Source organism: Lissotriton helveticus, chromosome 8, assembly GCF_964261635.1.
Source record: "Lissotriton helveticus chromosome 8, aLisHel1.1, whole genome shotgun sequence".
In the NCBI taxonomy this organism is placed as follows: domain Eukaryota; kingdom Metazoa; phylum Chordata; class Amphibia; order Caudata; family Salamandridae; genus Lissotriton; species Lissotriton helveticus.
The window spans coordinates 254,812,306-254,835,744 of record NC_136069.1 but is presented as its reverse complement, the minus strand read 5'-3'; the positions used below and the strand labels follow the sequence as shown (position 1 = coordinate 254,835,744).

General features: G+C 43.3%; 1 protein-coding gene across 1 annotated transcript; it reads left to right on the top strand.

The window, feature by feature from the left end:
* Positions 1–227: 227 nt before the first annotated feature.
* LOC144772581 (matrix metalloproteinase-18-like) lies at positions 228–16,008 on the top strand. Its single transcript, XM_078657010.1, has 10 exons — positions 228–369; positions 5,485–5,726; positions 5,828–5,976; positions 6,089–6,214; positions 8,348–8,509; positions 8,721–8,877; positions 9,175–9,308; positions 11,243–11,402; positions 14,366–14,469; positions 15,657–16,008. The coding sequence occupies exons 1-10, from the start codon at positions 265–267 to the stop codon at positions 15,755–15,757; spliced, it is 1,440 nt and encodes a 479-aa protein (XP_078513136.1). The 5' UTR covers positions 228–264; the 3' UTR covers positions 15,758–16,008.
* The last annotated feature ends 7,431 nt before the right edge of the window (positions 16,009–23,439 follow it).

Sequence of the window (23,439 nt, the reverse complement as noted above, 5' to 3'; positions counted from 1 at the left end):
TTAAAAAAATGTCCCCTTTACTTATAAAACCTCTTCCTGGCTGCTAGTAATTTTACAGGATGGATTGCTACATTGAGGGATTTACCAAACAGACTGATGATGTAGCACTCTGGATGCGTTTTGACTTGCATCTGGTGGAAGTGACTCATGCAGGTGACCGGGGGCGCTCGCAGGACTGTATAAAAGGGGGCAGCGAGATGGAGAGGCAGAGAACCCACAGAGAGACCTTTCACTGAGCAGAGGGAGGGCCAGGAGAAGAGAAGAATGAAGTCCCTGTCGCTGATGCTGCTCCTGGGTGTGCTGCACACATATGCCTTCCCTGCAGTGCCTGTAACCGAAGACCGGGATGAAAGTCAACAGCTGGCAGAGGTGAGTCCTGGGACAGACTTCAGTCCATGAACTGAGTCCAGCAGAATCCCAGTCTGCATAAAGGAAGAGTTAAAATACCATAATCGTATGTTTCGGTTCTGCGGTACATCTTGTAGTTATTTTCAAATTATCGACTCTTGAAAACAAAATCTTGCAAGAAATGCTAAATTCTGTTCTGCGTGTTATAACATTTTTCGGCTGAAATTTTAATCCCTTAATCTTGGAAGTTGTTCAGTTAATAAAATATGGATGAATGGATATTTTAATATATCAACTTTAAAGGTGAAATAAACGTTGATTTGGATCCTTTTTAGGGTGATACAGCGATATATAAAGTGCAGTATAATACAATTCTACTATTAGCAAAAAGCGAAATAATACTGTGAAAACGAGAAAAATAAAAACTGCAGGTTTTGAACTGCTCTGCGTGCGCGATTAGCAAGCAATGAAGTGGCACGAGAAGTTAATGAGAACTAGGACATTTTGGCCCTGGGGTATATAAAAATGTCATAGCAGTAGGCTGAGAGGCGGCTCCCTGCTGACTGCACTCATATTACAAGGAAGAGCAGAACATGTCTGTCGGCGAATGAAAGGAAGCAGGCATTACTTCATTACGGAAGGCAGAAAACATTTTCAGGCACTAATCATACATACCAAATATATATATTTTTTAAATCCTATGTTTACAGCACATCATGTGCTGAGATGACCTACATATACGAATCCTGTCCAATAGCATGGTAGAAGGAACGCCAATGTCACCAATGTCTCAAGTGCAAACAGTGGGCTACCAAAACGTCATTAGAACTTTGCGAAAAGTAAATTATGGCAACCCAGATTATCACTAGAGAGATATATAAAGGCCACTCTCCTCTATTTTGAAAGCCTGTGGGGAAATCTGTTTAGGTCATTGTACTACAGAACCCAAAGCAGCAAAATACTATTAGATTTAAATAGTCACAGAAATGTGCCATTAGAATATATGATTATACCACGATTTCAATTACCACGCATGGCTTTACCACGCGAATTTTACATCGCAAGTGGCTTTACCACGCTGGTATTTACAACGTAGGATTTTACAACGCCTAGAAACGTCTTACCTGCACGTCTTTCTCTACGAGCCCTTACTTCCATCCTCCATTGAAACAAGCGTCAAAACACGTATACCAAAATAAAAAAAGGACTGCTTTTTTGACGTACACGGCACGTCTTTGGGGGAGGCTCTTTCCTTTTTCTTTTAAATTTATGTTCGTTTATTTTTTTAAAGTAACCTGCTTGTTATTTTTGGGGGGGGAGACCCCCCCCGGCCCCCCTCCGAGCCCCCACCCCCCCCTCTGCCCCCCAAACCCACGCAGAACGACTTGAAGGAATACCACGTCTCCCCCCCAGCCCGTGGTAAAGACGTCGTGGAAGGCACCCTGCGTGGAAGGCACCCTGCGTGGTAAGTGTCACGTGGTAAACGTTAGTAGTGGTAATGCCTTCGTGGTAAATGATGTTTCCCGTGCCATTAGAATGTAATAAGAGATGCACTAGCCCTCAGAACCCAGGAGATATGTACCAATGGCTTTAGTATACAGTCACTTAACTGCAGATTAGATTAGATTATATTAGATGTGGATTTGTAGAGCGCGAATTGCTGCCCGGAGGCGTCCAAGCGCTAAAAAATAACCAGAACCTACCAGAGAGCTGTGAAGGAGGTTAGCTGAAGTTAAAGGGGTAAATTAAAAAGGAAGTTCTTTAGCTGCTTGCGAAACACAGAGAGATTGGGATTGGCTCTGAGGTGCAGTGGCAGGGTATTCCAAGTTCTGGACGCATTGTGGGCGAACGTCCTACCACCCGATCTGGATCTTTTTATTCTCGGAACCACTGCTAGAAAGGTCTGGCTGGAGCAAAGACTTCTGTTGGGAGTGTAGTGAGTGACTAGGTCGCGGGTAATGCTAGGGCCAGTGTCCCAGAAAGCTTGATGGGCTATGCACATTGCCTTAAAAAGAACTCTCTGGCGAACCGGTAGCCAATGAAGGCTGACCAGTCCGGCCCTCACTGATTGTCTACGAGGGATCTCAAGCAGTAAGCGCGCTGCGCAGTTCTGCACTGTCTGCAGCCTGCGCAGGGTGTACTCTGGGGCGCCGAGATAGAGCACGTTGTTAAAATCAAGGCGTGAATGTATGAGACCCTGTATAGCCACCTGTTTGGCTTCCATGGGAAGGAGGGGAAAGATTTTATTTAACATCCTCATGATGCCAAAACAGGTGGCTGAAAGTTTTGTGGCCTGAACGTTGAAGGACAGGGATCTGTCCAACCACACTCCGAGGCTCTTGATATTGTCTTTGGGAGCTGGAGGAAGACCCAGACACGAAGGCCACAAAGAGGCAGGGAGGCAGAGATCTGGGGGGCCTAGGAGCATCAGCTCCGTTTTGTCCCCATTCAGCTTGAGGGATGATGAGGACATCCAGGTCTTCACCTCATCTAGGCATTCTCTAAGCCCTCCTGGCATAGGCCGGTTGGCCTCCTGCGCCAGTGAGACCACCAGCTGCGTGTCGTCCGCATAAGAGATGATCTTAACCCCGAATGGACGGACGACCTCAGCCAGTGGCCTCATGTACAGGTTGAAGAGTGCGGGCTCAGAGAGGAGCCCTGAGGAACTCCGCACTTTAGAGGTCTGCTGGAGGACACGGACTCACCCTCAAAGACTCTAAAAGATCTGTCCTCTAAAAAGGACTTAAACCATGACCAGGCTTTATCCTTATTCCCGGCACAGGACAAATGGTACAATAGGGTGTCGTGACTGACCGTGTCAAACGCCGCACTTAGGTCAAGGAGGATCACTGCCACTGATCCTCCTTGATCCAGGATTTTTCTAGCTTCCTCGGTGACCATGAGGAGAGCGGTCTCAGTCCCGTGTTTCGGTCTGAAACCCGTCTGGGTGGGGTCTAGTAAGTGATGATCCTCCAGAAAGTTTACTAGCTGTTGATTTATGTATTTTTCCAAGACCTTGCTCACCCATGGGAGCAGGGAGATGGGACGGTAGTTACCCAGGTCAGTCGGGTCTAGATTGGGCTTCTTCAGTAAAGATCTGACCATGGCCTGCTTCCAGACGGTCGGGACAGTGCTGGAGGTAATGGATGCATTTAATACCTCCCTAATAGTAGGCAGGGTGATCTGGGAAGCAGCCATTATTATGTCCAGCGGGGCTGGGTCGTCCGGAGAGCCGGATTTAACTCTCTGCGCTAATGATTCAAGGGTTGTAGGGTCTAGTAGGGGAAAATGAGTCAGAGTGGGTTGAGGTAGAAAAGGGGGGGAGCTGGGGGTTTATTAGATTGGATTGAGGAGGTGATCTTTTTAGGGGAGAAGGCTGAGTAGATAGTATTTACTTTCTGGTAGAAGAACTCAGCAACGTTATTACAGTGGGTAGTGGATTTTACGGCCTGCAGGGCAGGGGGGGGATTCATTAGCTTTTTGCCGATCTGAAAAATCTCCTTAGGCTTTGACTTGGCCAGCAGTATTCTATTGGAGAAATAGGTGGCCTGGGCTGCTTTTACTTGAGCTTTATATTCGCCGATAGATTCTCGGTAGCGGGTTTTATTGTCTACCGAGTAGTCTAAACGCCAACGTCTTTCCGATCTTCTACATAGACGTTTCTTGTCCCTGATAGCCTCCGTGTACCAAGGGGCAGTTTTGTGGGGGCGCTTCAGCGTAATCTTACTTATTGGGAGTGTCGCGTCTAGGGTTTGAGTGATCCAGTTAACGTAGGCCTGGTTGGCTAGGTCAGGATCCTCCTGATCACGGGGTTGAGTACTGGCAAGATTGATAGACCAGTTATCAACCGCGAGACGGGACCAGGCTCGCATGAGCCTCGTAGTGGGTACAGTTGATAATGGTTTGAGCGAGGTCCAGCTGATAGGGACCAGGAAGTGGTCTGTCCAAGGCAGAGGTATTAGTGGAACGGCTAAAACATCAGGGCAATTGCTGAAAACAGGGTCCAGCAGGTGGCCTTTGACGTGAGTGGGAGTAGTAACACGTTGGGTGAGTTGCAGGGCTGCTAGATCGTCTGCCAAGGTGGCGGCTATGTGGTCTGAAGGGGAGTCAAAATGAAGGTTAAAGTCGCCTAGCAAAGTAAAATTGGAAGTGGTGCTGACTCGATCCAAATGAAATACACAATTACACTTCTGATAAGCGACTAAGGGTGGTCCTGCCATATGGGACAAGCAGAAACATCCTAGGAGGCTTAGGAACAATTGAGCGTGTTTAGGATTGGGAGATTTGATGATTCTCCAGACCCATCTATAGCCCTGAGGAAGGAACTTAAAGTTTTATTAGACGCATTTGTACAGTTTACTGCTGCAAAGAAGTAATGGCATTTTATACTGTACTAGAGCTTAAATCATTCTGGTAGCTCCATTTTTTTCTTCAGAGCAAGCTGTAAGGTAGTGGTTTTTGAGCATTTTTATTTCTAAAATTGTTTTGTAAAATGTGTTATTGGCTCCCCCATAACCCCAGAGACAGTCACTAGCCTCGGTCACTGTATGCCGGGCTCGCTCACTGCGGTCACTGTAGTAATAGGCAATTATGTGAGTGTTTTCCACTGCTGAATCTCGCTTCCCAGTCCAGCCTTGGTGGTAAAATCTTAAACATCGCTCTTATCTGTGACCACTGTTCAGGAACTGGTCTGCTTCTGTCTGTACTTACAAGAAAGACCTACAAACAGTGACTTTCTAAGTTGGAAGGAGACCCTTGCCTCAGGCAGGCATTGTTCTGTGGTGATGAACTGCAGAAGTCAATATGGCTGCCTAGTCTGATAATGCACTGTGCACAAGTGTCGCAAGCAGAGTATTTAAGCTCAGGTCTGCATCCCAGATAAGGCCAAGGTTCTGTTTTACAATATACAATCTCAGCCCACTATCCCTCAAACATTTTTCCACCAGACCTAGGCCATCTGACACTGCAGAAAAACTCTCCAAGGGAAGACTAGAAAGCCATCTTTTATATAAGACTCAAAACAGTCATTCAACTCTAATGGGGTCCATGACCTCTCATTGAGATGTAAAGGAGCACTTGTGGCAATTGAGAGGTTTCTAACATTCCTTACTATCTTGTTATTTGTATTAATTTCAGGAATATTTAAAGAAATTCTACAACCTCAATGAAGATGGAACACCTATTACGCGAAAAAAGCACAGCCCGTTCTCTGAAAAACTTCAAGAAATGCAGGCGTTTTTTGGGCTGGAGGTTACTGGGAAGCTGGATTCCAACACACTGGAAATGATGCACAAGCCCCGCTGTGGAGTTGCTGATGCGGCCGAATACAGCCATTTTGGTGGTCGCCCTACCTGGAGAACAACATCTTTGACATACAGGTAACATGATAGAAAACGTGTTTTAGATGACAGTATATACTATTGTTCCCAATGCACACAGGCACCACTAATATTTATGTTTCTAATTTTTTGTAAAAAAGAATTTTGAACTACACCCCTGACATGCATGAGGCTGACGTAGATACAGCAATCCGGAGAGCCTTCAAAGTCTGGAGCGATGTGACCCCACTGACCTTCAGCCGGATCTACGTGGGGACGGCTGATATCCAGATCTCCTTTGGAGCAGGAGGTAAGGATGAATCAATGTGCTGCAATCATCCTTGGGAGATCTCCCTTGTTTTTCATTATTCCTTAGCTTTCTATTCCTGGCGATTTTGCTAATTTGCCATTTACTCTTTTAGTGCATGGTGATTTCTACCCATTTGATGGACCTCATGGAACTCTGGCCCACGCCTTTGCACCTGGGAATTCAATTGGTGGCGATGCGCACTTTGATGAAGACGAAACCTGGACCGCAGGGTCAGCCGGTAGGTGTTCACATACATGAAACCACTCTCTGAATCTTATCCAAGTGTCATTGAATGAGTGATACTTATGTGAGGGTCGTCATGAGTAACAAAATTCAAAGGGGAAATCAACCAGTGATGAATAGGTCAGTTTTAGTGAAAGCCCCCTTGAGGAAAATCATAAAGTGCTTTGCCAATTACAAAAGAAATGAAAGACACATATATTTAAACGATACTAACTCACTCCACATTATAGGATCCTATACATACCCTGCATCACTTGTAACAATCATAAACCATGAACACAACGGATCTAGCCTGGTGTCCCTTGCTGCCTTGATCTCCATCGAGGTCAAATACATATATATGCATACAGTCAAACTTTCATCATGGTGCCATCTCTGTTCTCACATTTACATTCTCTTTTGCATATTTGTCATTGCACTGATTTCATATAAATCTTTCATACAATTTTAAATCAATTTAATAATCTAAAGCAATTTGATCAGGAGAACAGACAGTCTACCCTAAACAAAGCATTAAAAGAACATATATATATATATATTTTACTACTGGATAGATAAGGAATTGGTTGTGAATGAGTCTGCTTTCTCAGAATTTCACGGTTTGTAATACTAAGGGAGCAGAACTAAGGTATGTGAACCTGATATGGTATCACCATGAATGGTGGGTGTGTGATGTGTCTGAAGAAGTGATTAGTGGATTAGAGTTTCGAACAAATACCATACTTTTTTATTTTTTTTACTTTTTAAAACATAAAACATTTTATGTCTGAATGTTCCTACATAAGAGGACGGGTAACGTAGTTATCTGTAGAACGAGATTTATTTTGCGAGCTTTATTGCTTTATTTAAAAAAACTGATGACATCTTAAAGGTTAAAATGTCTTCATTAGAATTATTTGACCATAGAATATTTTATTTAATACAGTAGTTATTGTCACTGCTCACAGCGTGGGATCCCACATCCCCATTGTCATGTTTTCAAAGTCAAATTTCTAACATTAGCTCACACAGTCTAAAAATTCGCAGGAAACAACATATAAGATTTCCGAAAAATTATTTTGCACCTTGCTTGGGAAAGATATGAACATTTCTTCTGTTTAGAAACAGTTTAATAAAGCGAGGGCATTATACACGGATATACCTTCATACACATATAATCTAATATGCACCTTTTAGGGCTAAATTGACTTATACATTTAAAAAAAAAATCATAATGCTGGATTAGATTCTCACTATATCTTTCAGGCGTAAATGTTTTCAATTATTACTTTAAATTGTCAGTCAAAAATGAAATTCTCCCTAAATTCCATTCACAATCAGTTATTTGTTTCCCTGTTAATTTTAGAATTCATACACAATGCTAATTAATATATATACAAGCGAACGAAACAAGAACTCAGGTGTTCAGGAAGTAACCTCAATGTCCTTAGAACTTGTCTGCATAATACATTGACAGGTTCAGTTAGTTCAGAGCTTGCCAATAAGCCCTGTTCACAATAGGGAGCACACACCATTACAAAAAAGCTGCTCTGTAGTAACTGTTAAAGTGGCATCATTTGGTCAACACTACTGTATTTATTTATTTTTGCCATTTGTAAAAGGAAAGGTACTAGGCTATACTTTTGTTCATCTTGATAAACACAGAGTTGACAGGCTCTAATGGTAATGTAGACCATAGTAGGGTCAGCCACAGTGTAGTATACCTTAGAAACATTGGTAGGCCTTCAGATATTCTGATAGGGGTTAGTAGTCCCTGGTAGCACTGGAAGTATACAATATCCTTTAGGCTCTGGTAGGCTCTGGTAGTTCAGGTTATACTTGGCAGATCGCTGTGTGTCGATATAGACTCAGAAAGGCTGTGGTAGACCGTAGTGACACCAGGTAAAGCCGCATAGACCCACAAAGCCCCTGATGGTTACATACTACTTGTCTCACTAATTAGTTTCTCAGATCACAACTTTTTCTTAGCTTAGAATCGGTTATTAGTTTAAAGTGCTTTTGGTTTTTTGCTTCACTAGCTATTGTTTCATTGCATTCTGAAAAGAATAAACAATGAACAATGTCCTATTAGCGAACTGTATATGACATGAGAGTATATTCATCATATTTGTTTTGCTTTGTCCCACAGGATACAACTTGTTCCTGGTGGCTGCCCATGAGTTTGGCCATTCATTAGGCTTGTCTCATTCTGGTGACCCCAGTGCTCTGATGTATCCGACCTACTCCTATACTGATCCAGCCCGATTCCGACTCCCCCAGGATGATGTCGATGGCATTCAAGCCCTGTATGGTAAGTTAACTTCAAATGCTATGTTAATTTTCCTTCTACAATATAAAAATTAGAATTTTAAGGCAGGGCCAATATGTTCTTTAAACTATTAAGTTCTAGAAACTAATGTATGAATGTGAGATTTTAAAGAAGGTGACTTTTACGTGCATGAGTTCATATTGCATAATATTTCACTTTGGTTTTAAAATACTTTTTGTTTTCATTTCATTAGGAGCATCTCCAAACCCAGTTCCAACAGCACCAGAAGCAACCACACCAACTACCACCACAACTACTTCGTCTCCCATCAATCCATCCATCTGTGACCCAACTCTTGTTTTTGATGCCATCACCACATTGCGTGGAGAAATCATCTTTTTCAAGGACAGGTAGAGTAATGAAAAACATTTCTAATTTGGACTTTAAACATTATTGAGTAGGGCTGGAGAGGCTAATTCAAGTCCAAAAATAATTGTCACTCACTCAAGACGTGCTGACAACTACGGTTTCCTTTAGAGTGGCATCAATAGCTTCAAAACATTTGCACTGATTTCTAGTGTCACTTTCCTTAATGTATATACATTTTTGTCTATATGCCAACATACCCTAAATAATGTTGATTGGTTTACAGGGTTGACAATTTTGATATGCAAATTAACTGATATGCTTTTATTTTTCCAAAACAGCTCCTTATGGCGCAGAGTTCCAACCGTAACAGAGGTTTACAATTATCCAATCTCAACATTTTGGCCATCTTTGCCATCTGGTATCCAGGCCGCCTATGAAAATCCAGAGACGGATCAGATTTTCCTCTTCAAAGGTATTTACATTCCATAATCATTTCCACCATATTCTTGTTACCATGTAGAATCTTGGCCTGGAAAGCACCTAGTGGTTGTAATGGATGAAGATAATCAATAATCTAAACTCTACTTGATTCAAGATAAAAAAAATGTCCGTGTGCTTCATGCATTAACCCCTTGATTGCTCATGCTGTAGTGAAGGTCACATTCCACCTATCTTTCCCCAAAACCCATAGTTTGCACAGATCACTAGTGTTCATTGAAGGTCCTTTGGAGCCATATAAGATTACATTTTCAGATGCAATCAACCTACATGAAATAATGAAAGTGGTCATTGTTTTTCTCTGTTGGAAAATATGATGCAATTGCCTTCCTTTGCCTATTTTGGACATTCCAGGCCCCGGTCATCCAACAACTTTTGGGTCATTGTTGGGTTGGCGTTGTTGCAGTGTTGTTGCTTATCCTGAACTAAGCACAGGGGATAATTCCAATGTTATCTGAATTTGATAATTTTGAGAATAACATAATTTCGACTGAAGTGAAACCCCGCTCTTTCTATAGCATTTAATGAATGAGAATTCTTGTATGACGTGAAAAGAAGGGGCAATCAATAATCCATTTCTCGTCATCATAAAAATGAGAGATAGCCTCTATAACTGGAGAAGCAATGCAAACGCACCATAGCAGTAACATTATTGTTGCCTGAAATGATCACCATTCATGATTTACAAGTTAGGGTACACGCTAGACGTTTACTCTCCACTGGGGTGTATGACCCTTAGTGCATCAGTCTGCAGTAGCTTTTACACACCTATAACCCCCAAAAGTTCATATGCTATGCTTCAATAAATCTGACCCTACCTGGCTTCCTTAGAGCTGTTAAATCTTTTAAATGGCCCATGCCATTACCCAGAAACTTGGGCCTTGGTTAGACAACTGTATTTATGTACATTAGCCCTCTGGGTTATTTTCTCACTTGTGTTACCATCTCTCACCTGTATCTCAGATCTGACTGCGCATCCCACCCCTGGAAATATACCACAGGTCTCCACAGTCTTCGGGTGTGGACCGTGCACAGACATGACAGTACAAGAGGCCTGACCAATATCAAAGCATTAAAAGAACATATATGTTTATATATGCAATGTTTCCCATGTTGCTAAGCCTCTTTTAGTGTATATTTTAACTTTCCAGCCTCATTTACTTTTTATTTTTCTTTTTTCTTTTCCCCCCCTGCATTCCTTATCTTCTGATATTCATTGTGGTACCCTAGTCTATTATACTTTTTGATGATGATGTATATCTTTTCATTCTTTGTAATAACAATTTTGTTTATTCTAATAAAATTCTACTTGAACTTAAAAAAGAGGCCTGACCAATGTCAAGCGCCTTGAAGTGTCTTTTGTGACATGTTAGAGCTGTGCTTAGTAATGAATTGATCAATTTGAGTATGCAACATTCATAAGTAATGTAATTCGCCTTTTATTATTAAACATTAACTAGGGGTCGAATCAGGAACTTGTAATATGAAAGTCCACGGATTTACATTAAGTCCCTGTACTATGGGTGGATAATCACTCTATATTTTATTCGCTTAACGTAAAAAACAAATTCTTCTCATTTGCTCCTTGATCCGAACACAGTGGACCTGCAGAGCCTTTAAAAAATGATGCTCCTAGAAAGAGAAGTTAAAAACTGTCGGTTCAATGTGATTGCCACCTGCATGTCAGTGGAATGTAATTTCAGTGAAAAGTGTTGTATATATAGGAACAAGTGCACCAAGCAGTGGCTGAAAATGTAATTTATCGACTGAAAGCAGACCGAGAAGGGTTTTAACGACCTACTTCCATGTAGATGACTTTGTTTTCAAGGTTAATCGGGACGTCATAAAGAATGCTAATAATGAATTAGGTAAAGGCGTGCTAACATCCTTTATTGTTTATTCCTTAAGGATCGAAATATTGGGCTCTTCAGGGATTTGACATTTTGCCCAATTACCCTAAAAACATCTACAAACTTGGTTTCCCAAGGACGGTGAAGCACATCAACGCAGCTGTGTACCTTTACAGCACACAGAAAACATACTTCTTTGTTGGGGAGGAGTACTGGAGGTAAGGATGTGAGATTGTGATGTTCTGATGACGTCATTCGGTACTTTCAGTACATTTCAGAGGCGCCCCTGGTGATTATGATGAAAACTTACCAACTACATTTATTTATATTTACATTGAAACATTTAACATCACAACAAATATGTTGCAGTGTTAGCAAGGCAGGACCCAGCAAGACAGCTGTTGGTGGCTTTATAAACCAAGAGGTGGATGGGATAGAGTTTGTGAGTTGGGAGTGAAACAAAGCTAAAGAAACATAAACATCATTAATGTTGAGGAAGGTGCTGCTGGGTGGGAGGAGGAGCTGGGCATGTTTATGGCTCATCACATTGGGTCCACCAGGACAATGTAGGAAGTTCTTGAATTAGAATGTCCTGTGCAAAGACAGTGGTACCAAGGTGGAGTTGCTTGGCAAAGCATTTTGCAGATGAAGGGAAGTAGTTGCTAATATTGTTCAGAATGTGGGGAAGTGCTAAGTCTTCAAATGCTTTGAAACGGGGTGTTGATTTTTTATAGCACCATGCCTAATAGGCCAATTTGTGATTTTGGCTTGAATATTAGGGGCGAAGATGGCAAAAGAGAATAATATTTATGTGTTGGGAGAGGTGTGGCACCGCGGCCAGGGCGACTGACGCTGGAATCTGGGGACCACGGTTCGATCCCCGGCTCCGGCGGCAGGTTAGCCCAGCACCATGTGACTCTGGGCAATAGCTCGCTTAATCTTCCCGACGGCCCCCAGCGCCTAGAGACCCTTACGGGTGATTGTGCGCTTTAAAAATGTGGACTTTACTTTACTTTACTTTGTTTTCAGCAAATAATCTAAATGAATGAAATACTATTTAGCCAAGACTGGTGGTTAGAGAGAGAAGAGGAAAGGACCAATACCTGAGCTATGGGGAACAATACAAGGAAGAGAGTGCATTGGCCAGATGATGGTTCCTCCAGAGTAACACACCCCAGGCTGATGCTCAACCCAAGGGAAACTGCTTTGTGCTGGTTAACATTTTCTACTACTCTCACTTCATGAAGTCTTAGGAAATAGGCTTACAGATGAACTGAGCCCCCTCGGTGGGGTGGAGGAGTAATGTGCTCCTTGTTCTTGTTAGGCATGGCCTTGTCCCAACAACCAACAGTTGTCCATATTTTAGCTGTAATCTAACATCCTAGTTCCACACCAGGGGGCATATTACCAAGCAATAGCGATAATTATCGCTATTGCTTAGTTAGAGAGAAAATGTTACCTCTAAGATGCGGCGATTTTTACCGCAGATAAACCTTGGTATTACCAAGGTTTATCGCAAATGCAATAAAAAACGGCCGCAATGCATGAATATCGCTGAAAAGTCAGCGATATTCATTCATTACCGAGCTAATGCTCTTAGCCATGTTATCCACCTCCCATTGGATAACATGGCTAAGAACTGCTCAGGGGCAGGTGTTAGCTTTTGGAGATATTCACGCTTAGTGTGAATATCTCCAAAAGTTGGTAATAGGAGATAGCGATGTTAGCGACTGTTTCCAGTCGCTAACATCTTGGCACGCCCACTTTTCATGTCATTAGTGATAAATATCACTGACATGCAAAGTGGGGCCCAAGATGGTCGCTATCTCCTACTAGCTGTCGCTAACTGGTGTTAGCGACAGCTAGGTAATAGGGAGATAATTTTATCTCCGCTTTCTTGGCTTTTAAAGCCAAAAAAGCGGAGATAAACCCCCTTGATAATATGCCCCCAGATTCCCTACTGTCCTTCCTTCCATTGACAAAGATTTGGTATCTGTTACCAGCACTGTGCACTGTGGCAGGCTTGTTGGAGTCCCTAAAGGCATGTTCAAAGGTACTTGAGGTCACACAGGGCCAGATGTAGGTAGGCAAATACCGGTCGGTAATGGTCGAAATTCGGTAATTTCGGCCATTACCGACCGGTATTTTGAAAATGAGATGTAGGGCCACCTAAAATACAGATTCGGTAATTTTACAGATTCCGTAATTTTACAGATTCGTTAAAATTACCGATTCTGTAAAATTACCGAATCTGTATTATGAGATGTAGGTAGCACTGTAATCAGTGCTACAGGGCTTTAAGAATTCGTTATTTACCACCATTTATAAGTTCGTGGTAAATAATGAAAAGCCTTGAAAAGGCATTTTTTTTGCTTTTCAAACGCTGCCATGTTGCAGACATACATGCCCTTAGGGCATGTATGTCTGCAACATGTGCACCCATACACGATTGAGGGGTGCAACAGGGTGTCAAAGTGACACCCTGCCACCCTTCAATGTTTCCACCAATTACCGAATCGGTATTTACCGATTCGGTAATTGACATTCATTCCTATGGGCTTCCAGGCCCATAGGAATGAATGGCAATTACTGAATCGGTAAATACCGATTCGGTAATTACCAAACCTTACCGATTCGGTAATTTGAAAAGAGAAATTACCTACATCCCATTTACCTACTCTTAAATACCGAATCGGTATGATACAGTATTTAAGAGTAGGTAAATCGAGATTACCTACATCTGGCCCTCAGTCTTGCGCCATCAAGTTCAGCCGCACTACAGAGGTTATCTAATATTGCGCACCACATTGAAGAGCAGAAGGCGCAGAAGCATTACTTTAGGGCAGTGCAGTAGTTCCACAATATGGCTCCTACAGTTTAGAACATTCATACATTTATCAGCTCTGAACTTGCTAGTGGAGAGAAAGCTCAGTGTTGCTTTTGGAGGCTGACACCCACAATAAGTAACGGTAAATCTTTAATGGAAGTTCCAGCTGATAAATTATGGATCATTATTCTTAGGGGTGGTGAACTTAACATAAAAAAGATGAAACATAATTATGACGATGCTCATGATGATGATGGTAATAGTAATGATAATAATACTGTGAAAACATAATGATGTGTATTTGTTTCACCAAACTGAAGATCCTAATTCCTTGTAAACTATTTGCTTCTACAGCTATGATGAAGCGAGAAAGACCATGGACAAAGAATCTCCACGACGGATAGAAGATGACTTCCCAGGGATTGGCAAGAAAGTTAATGCTGTTTTCGAAGATAATGGTAAGGAGTTCCCTTAGTTAAAGCTTTGGACTGGTAGAGCTTGTGACTGAAATATCATAAGTGTTACTATATTTTATAATTCAGCTATGTGAGGACGGGGTTAAAAAAGAAACTCCTAGGTTGATTAAAACACACCCAAGAAAAGAAACATGTTTGATTGCTGATTAAACAATGTGTGCCCAATAACAGAGTACTAAACCAGAAGAAATTAACACCTTTGCCTTTCTTAACTTAAGTTATTACCTCTTCCCTGCACTAAAACCCCAAGTCATTATTACCATCTGAGCAGAGCACAGGCACAATCTACTGTTTCCAAACACATTGACTGATGTTTCTTAAAGCCTAACTCCCTTAATCTTCAAGACAGGGTAAAGTAAGGCAGCCAGCCTATGGAGATAGACTCTGCCACGAGTCAGTAATGTTCTCTCAGCTTGAAATGTAATCTGCAGTGCCAAAGAGTTGACCTCCTAACCAGAGTGTCCTATTCAACCACATGAGCAGTCCCAGCCATAAACACACAGCACCAAAATTCTTCCGACATAGGAGGACACCCAACACTCATGCATTTTCTCTCCATCAGTACATTGTCATCTTTAAGCACAACAGTTGTATTACTATGTTTACTACTCACCAAGCTGCAGTGACACAAACAGGACAAGAATTCAACTCTGGTCTTCACACACAATGTCAAACCACTACTCGCACAGGCTACATGACAGACACATGCTCTACCATCCAAGCACTGCCACCAAGAAGCATGCCACCAGTCCACAAATGCCCTTGGGCGCTTGTGAGAGCCATGTTGCACAATTTAAATGTAACAAATACAATGCAAAACAATATGGTCTTGATATGGGTTCTGTTATGTCTACTTATTTAGCCAGTACTAAACATGCGATGACAGCCTCTCAATATAACGTATAATGAAACAGCAAGACCAAAAAACAATTTCTTGGCATAACAAAAGGGACCCTGCTGTTTTGCACTATTTACTAAAGTATTTATCAATGATCGGCTTAATTTTGATTGTTAAAATATGTTAATATCGTCAATAGAAGGGAAATTTAGAAAAGTTGAAGATAAGCTCCGAAAAAAATTGATGTTTCTTCTTGACCGACAGATTTTAAAGTAATTCATTTTCACAAATATTACACAATGCACTGATAGTCTTTCTTTTTTATTTGCAGGACTTTTGTATTTCTTCAGTGGCCATAAGCAGTTTGAGTTCAACATGAAGTCTAAGAAGGTCACCCGAACTCTGAAGAACACAAGCTGGTTAGGATGCTAAGATATCTTCAGAAAAAGTTCACTAATGGAAGGAGAAGGTCTTTTAAAATGTGAAGAAAAAGACTGATGTAGGAGTACTTTCGAAGCAGTACTGGTTCAACTTTTAAGAAAGTTAGAATTCAATGCTGAAAATTAGGTTTATTTTTTAATGCAGGACAACATTCTTGAGTGTATGTTTCTAAAGTAATTTATTATATTTAATAGTCATTTAACTTATTTATGTATTTGTTAAGAAACAATAAATTATTTTCTGAGAACATATCTTTACTACATATGTTTGATGATATTTGTGATTTTAAACAATAGTATTATTCACTATGCACAAATAAGCAAAAATAATTACAAATCCCAAAAGTGGTTAAAAAAGTGAATGCTAGTCGGTGAGTGTTCTGTGAGTTGTGTGTGACTTCTAGTTTAACGGGATCTAAGAGTGTGTTTGGTAGTTTGCGATTACTAGGCACTGACAGATGTGGGACTGCTGTTGGGAGTGTGAGACTGCTAATCTGTGATGGTTGTATGCGTAGTAACTGGATGCTATCACTTGCCCCCTGCAGCCACCGGGCTTGCTTAGCTGTTGGAGAGGAGATGCTGCTGGCAGACTTGCATTGGAACCTGCCTGACCTGCAGCATCAGAAACTCTGAATTCTCAGACACTGATTGCCTTTCAGTCCCAGTCATTAATGTATCCAAATAACAGGATGAAAAGAGAAAGGCAGCTTAGAAGAGAGAAGCATTACCCATTTGAAAGGAAGGGAGTAGGACCTGCGCTTGGCATCCCCTTAACCCGGAGCAGTGACCTCTTCTGGCTTACTAGCCCTTGGCAGAGACCTGATCATAATCTCGCCTCACCTGCTTTGCTGAGAGAAGGCCCTCTTCAAACTGCACTGTCTAGCCCTGCAGGCCAAACAGAGTATACAATCAAACCTGCTAATATACACAAGGTACTTTTGCAGTAACTCGGCTTCCGTAAGAGTGCACTGCCATGTAAACATGAGAATTCCCAGTGCTCCTATGATAATGTGCCCTCAGGCCAGCTAAACTGCAGTACTGTCTTTCTGTGGGTGTGGGCAGTAGGAGGATGCCGGCACCTACTAGCTAGTGCTTCATGAGTTGCCAGTGTCTCTCTGCTCAGTGTCACCATGTCACACCTCCCTCTCTGAATACAAAAGAGCACTAAGTATATGTTCAACTTGTAGGGTAGACAAATAAAAAACACTCTAATTCCTGAAGAGCACTGAGCACAGGCACAAATTAGCAGGTGGTAAAAGTGAACCTATATACACAACAGGAAAGCCGCATTTCATGTCAATATTTTGCTATGATCATGGTGACATGGTGGCCATCTTAGTTGAAGTGATTCTCTTCCAATACTATAGCCTGGGCAGTGGATCTCATGAGCTTCAGGAGTTGGATTGGTCCGCTGCATGATTTAGCATGCCCAGTGACTGCAGGATGGGGAGTGCCCTTAGATGCTATCAAGGGAATAACAAAGCAGGTGGTAAAAGTGAACCTATACACACAACAGGAAAGCCGCATTTCATGTCAATATTTTGGCACTCCCTTAGTCAGGTTTTCTCTCACACAAACGAGAAATATTTTGCATATTTGCCACACATTGCTAGACACAAATAACAGTTATCAAATAAATAGCAACACTAGTTAGCAATAACGTGATGCTGGTGGTGACGACGTTGGTGTGAGCGCTGGAGTTGGGACCGATAACTGCAGGCATTGAAGTTGCGGTGCAAGTGGGGCGGAGCATCGTACACTTCACAAGTGGTGCCCTCCGGCCTCGGTGTAGGTGACGGCATCAGTGGCTACATCACTGACGATGTCGGCATTGGTTTTCTTGCTTTGCAGCACCAACAACATAATTTTCGGGGCCCAGGAACTGGAATTGGTACCCTTTTGAATACAGGAGTCCACAGAGAAGTATAGGTGCTGTTCAGTGAGGGCAGGTGAAGTCATTGTGGCCCTGAGACTTCGGAACAGGAGGCAAGCAAACATAAGCCCTTGGAGATTCATCTTCAAGCAGGTTCACAGCAAAGTTCCAGTCTTTGTCCTCTCTTTGGCAGAGATAGCAACTGCAGGCCAACCCAGCAAAGCAACACAGCAAAGGGGCATTACTCCTCCTTACAGCTCTCCAGCTCTTCTCCTTGGCAGCGGTTCCTCTTGAGTTAAGAAGTGATCTAATTCACTGGAGTATAAGGTCCAAAACTTATACCCCATTTTCTCTTTGTTCTCTTTGTGGCTAGGGTCTCTGAGCCGGTCCAATCCAGTTCTGTCCTCTCTGTTGCAGCATTACCACTTGAGGTGGAGACAGCATTGTGCAAGGGAGATACAGCCTATTCAGGTGCAAATGGAACTCCTCCCACCATTATAAATGCAGCCAAGATCTATTCAGTCGACTATAAGTTACCCAGGAAAGGCAGGACACACTCAACCGCCCTCCTTGTGGCTGTCTACAGTGAATGCACATCCCCAGCTACTGTCATTCCAAAACCAGACAGTCAATACACAAACAACAGAGGCACACAGAATGGTTAAACAAGAAAATGCCTAGTTTCTAAAAGTAAAACAAACAAGATGATGGACGGAATGTTGCACAATGGCAAAACATTCACCCCCAGTCACAGATCTGGGTTTAATCCATCGTTATTTTGCTCACCAAGCCACCCCAGTTCAGACATGGCCATATGCAAATCAGTCTTGACCATGTGCCTCATGGGAACAGTCCAGCCCAAACTGCCAAGCCATGTCTTCCCTGGACCGGAATCAAGCATCCTAGGACCGGTGTCTGGCTATTAGCCGTCTTCAGCCAGGATAGCTTGACTCCAGTGGCGCAGTGAGCATGGGACCCACGTCTGGGCATACCCTTCCCACATAGGGTGAACAGTAAAACAAACAAGATGATGGATGGAATGTTGCACAATGGCAAAACATTCACCCCCAGTCACAGATCTGGGTTTAATCCTTCGTTATTTTGCTCACCAAGCCACCCCAGTTCAGACATGGCCATATGCAAATCAGTCTGGGAAGGGTATGCTCAGACATGAGTCCCGTGCTCTCCACACCACTGGAGTCAAGCTATCCTGGCTGATGACGGCTGATAGCCAGAAACCGGTCCTAGGATGCTTGATTCCGGTCCAGGGAAGACATGGCTTGGCAGTTCGGACTGGACTGGTCCCATGAGGGACAGGGTCAAGGCTGATTTGCAAATGGCCATGTCTGAACTGGGGTGGTGTGGAGTGCAAAAAAAGGATGGATTAAGGCCCAGATCTCTGTACAGGGGTGAATGTATGACATTGTTCTGCATTCTGTCCATCAACTGTTGTTTTTGTAGTTCCTAAAAGTGGCATTTTCAAACACGCAATTTAAAAACCATAGCCCTAAAAAGATGTACTATTAACGTCTGAGTTCAGAGAGCCAAATGCCATTTCTTAATCTTGTCCCAATGGAAAGTTATACTTGTAAGATGTTACAAAGCAACTCCCATGTTCGCCTATGGGACACCTTTAAATAGTGAAAAAACGAATTTGGCAGTATATTACTAGGGGAAGGTTGGGGCCTGGCAATTAGGTGCACTTGCCAGGATGACATGGCAGTTTAAAACTGTGCTCATAGACACTGCAGTGGCAGGTTTGAGATACTTTTACTGGGCTACTCATGTGGGTGGCAAAATCAGTGCTGCAGGACCACTAGTAACATTTGATTTACAGGCCCTGGGAACCCACAGTCCACTGTACTGGGGACTTACCAGTAAATCAAATATTTCAATCAGGGATAACCAATTGTAATAACACATTTATAAAGGGAGCACTTGCACTTTGACACTGATCAGCACTGGCATGGTGCCCAAAGTCTAACACCTATGTGTTTTGTTTTCGAGTGGAGTGGATGTATGTGGTGTGTAGTGGAATTATGTCTGTTGTATTGGAATTGTTAGTTGTGGAATTTTGTTTGGAGGAATTGTGTGGTGTGTAATGTATTTGTGTTGCAGAATTATGTGGTAAGGTGAATAGATAGGGATAAGAGCTGCATAGAATAGATAGAAAGGAAGATAGAAAGGGATAGGTAGTTTATGGATTAAGTTGTGAAATAATTTCAGAGAGAGGAGCAGGACGAGTGTGAGAGAAATAAATAAATATGGGGCTATCTGGACATTATAACAAAAGCTGCCGACTTTATATTTAGGGAACCAGGTTGATAATGCACACGTATTATTTACAACATAATTGAACCTTCGCAACTATTTTTCAACTAAGTTCACATTTTATTTAATGTGACCTTTGTTATGTTGTTGCCAGAGCTCCTGGCATAGTAAATGGAGAAGCGGGTTTAAGTGTTGGCATGGTGTCAACAACCTATTTCTCTGGTGAATTACTAAAAGTCAACTTGTGTCTAAAAGAACACACCAAATTTAGAAACAATATTCCGACATGCTCCACTCCCAAAAATGTACTTCTACACCAATACAACAAAAATGCACTTAAAAAGCCACGCTGCTTTCCAGCTCAAATGTACAAAATTAGAAATATTAAACAATCAGGCAAATAAAAACCATCACTATTGACTACATACAGCCATGTCTGTTGAGACACATGCGTTCCCATGATGGTGTGCGACTACCTTGCAGATTCATGCTTGATGGAAGCTGCTTCCACAGTGAAAGATCCCGGTCCCATTATGCTTGTTTCCAGTCCAGGGAGGACCTGGCTTGGCAGTTCCACTGGACTGTTCCCATAAGGAACGGGTCAAGACTGATTTGCATATAGCTGGGTCTAAACTGTTGTTAGAAATGGGGGTCTCCAGTTGGTAAGGGCTTGCACCTTTGTCCAAATAGGAACCCTTCTTCTTAGTCCGGATAAGAGAGTTACACTCCTAAAATAACCCCTGCTCACCCCCTTGGTAGCTTGGCATGAGCAGTCAGGCTTATCTTAGATGCAGTGTATAAAGCATTGGCACATACCCAACAGTAATACAGTGTAAGCACTACAAAAGGACACCACACCAGTTTAGAAAAAAAGCCAATATTTTTATATACTTTAAGACAAGACCAAAAACGATAAAAATCCACAATACAGTACTTAAAAATCTACAGTTGTCAAAATAAGCTTTAGAAAAAATTCCTTGATGTCGATAGCTCCTTCCTGGGCTATCACGGCGTCATGAGCAAACAAATCCAAACAGTTCTGGCTTACCGTGGCGTCGCGGCCCAGCTATGCTGTCGGCAAGACCAGCAAACAGTACCTTTTAGAAATGCAGGGCGTCAGCGACCTCTCATTGAGCTTCCGAAAACACGGCGTCCGCAGGCGTTGGTTCCGGAGGTCGGTGCAGGAGTCCTCGGGGCCCTCGAAGACAAACGCATTGCAGGTCGACCTCCTCCCTGTTGGAATCAGGAGCGCTGGCATTGGCAGGCGTCGTGTGCTGCGTTGCGGCGTGCGGTGCCCTCAGGTCACGGTGCCAGCAGCTGCTCAGTGGCGGCATCAGATCGCGTCGTCCTTGAGACCAGGGTCGCGGTGCGAGATGAAGGTGGTGCTTGTCACAGTGCTGGCAGGTTACGTGCATGCAGCAGCATCATTATTGTTGCTGAAGCGGTGTCGTCGGCTGATGAACTGGAGTCGATGGTGCCGGCATCGGTAGGCGAAGGCTGCGGTGCGGGATGAGGGCCTTGCAATGTGTAACTTTACGAGTGGTGCCCTCGAACCACAGTGCAAGCAGCGGCATCGATTTTAGCGTGGAGCAGTATCAGATTCATCGGGGGTTACCAAGGCGTCACCGTGAAGCGAGGCGGTGCTGAGTGCAGTGCCACAGTCAGCAGGCTTCGTCGGTAAGACCAGGATCGCATTGCGGCAGTGCTCTCTGCAGTGCCAAGGCTTTGTTGTAAAGTGGTGCGGAATGTGGTGCCCACAGATCACGGTGTGAACAGCGGCTCTGTGGCGGCACCAGCAGGCGTTGTCATGAGACCAGGGTCACAGTGTGGCGTTGCAGTGGTGCCCTCTGCGGTGCCTTCATGACACGGAGTCGGCAGAGGCGTCGTAGACGTCGTCGAGTTGCTTTTCTTCTGTTGCAGCACAAAACAAACAGTCCCCAGTGCTGAGGGCATAAGAGCTTGAAGTCATTGCTGTTCCTGAGACTTCTTGACCAGGGGGCAAGCTCTACCTCAAGCCCTTGGAGAAACTCACAAAAGTAGATTGCAGAAAGTTCAGTCCAGTCCTTTCGCTACCCAAGGCAGAACCAGACACTGCAGGCCAACGCAGCAAAGCACAGAGCAAAGTGGTAGTCCCTCCTCACAGCTTCTCCAGCTCTTCTTCTTGGCAATCGTCTTGATCCAAAAGAGTTCTAAAGTTCAGGTGTCTCGGCCACAATATTTATATCCCAAAATCCTTTTATCTCTTAGGCAGAGAGTGCCTGAACCCAGCCAGAACCAGTTCTCCCTTCTCTGGTGTGACTTCCTGGCAGGAGGTGGAGACAGCATTGTCAGAGGCAGACCAGACCCTTTGAGGTGCAAGGAAATCTCCTCCCCCTTCCCCCATTGCAGCCTAGGTCTATTCAGCCCTTTTCTGACCCTACCTAGACTATCTGGAGCCACTCCTGCTCCCCAGCCTTCTGTCATCCAAATCCCAGACAGGCAATCCACATTCCAGCAGAGGCACACGGGATGACTGAGTAAGAAAATACCTACTTTCCAAAAGTGGTATTTTCAAACACAGAATGTAAAAATCACAGTCACTAAAATATGCATCTTTAGATTCTGAGTTCAGGTGTACTAAATGCTATTTTCCTACCTAGTTCCCAGGGCCAGTTATGTTTATAAGATGTTATTAACAAACTTCCCCTTCTGTCCTATAGGGAACAGGTAGCCTTGCAATAGTGAAAAACGAAATGTGTCAGCACATGCCACACACACACCGGGGCATGTCCTACCTTTCACATACACAGCACCCTGCCCACATAGAATACCTTGGGCCTACCTTAGGGGTGACTAACATGTAGAAAAGGGAAGGTTTATGGCCTGGCAATTGGGTACACTTGCCAAGTAGACATGGCAGTTATCAACTGCGCGCAGACTCTGTAATGGCAGGTCTGAGTTGCCTTTTTAGGGTTACTCGTGTGGGTGGCACAATCAGTGCTGCAGACCCACTGGTAGCATTTGATTTGCAGGCCCTGGCACACACAGTGCACTTTACTAGGGACTAACAAGTAAACCAAATATCCAATCATGGAAACACCAATCCATAACACACTTTACCACAGGAGCACTTGCAGTTTACCACTGATCAGCAGTGAGGGAGTACGCAGAAACACTATGCCAGCAAAAACAGAGTCAAAACCGGGAAGGCAGAAAGCAAAACCTCAGGGGAAACACTCCAAAAGATGCCAAGTCTAACAACTGCAGTGTCAAGGTGAGCAAAAGATTGATGAATTTAACCAAGATCTCTTCATTGGGGGTGAATGTGTGATGAATTCAGCATTCCGTCCATCATTTCTTTGCGTAGCACTTTTTGCCCTCAGTGAGTGGGATGGGTATGCCTAGACGTGGGTCCCTTGCTCACTGCACCATTCAGGCTAGCCTGGCTGATGAGAGCTAATAGCCCAAAACCGGTCCCAGGATGCATGTTTCCAGTCCACGGAGGACCTGGCTTGGCAGTTCGGGCTGGACTGTTCGCATACAATACAGGG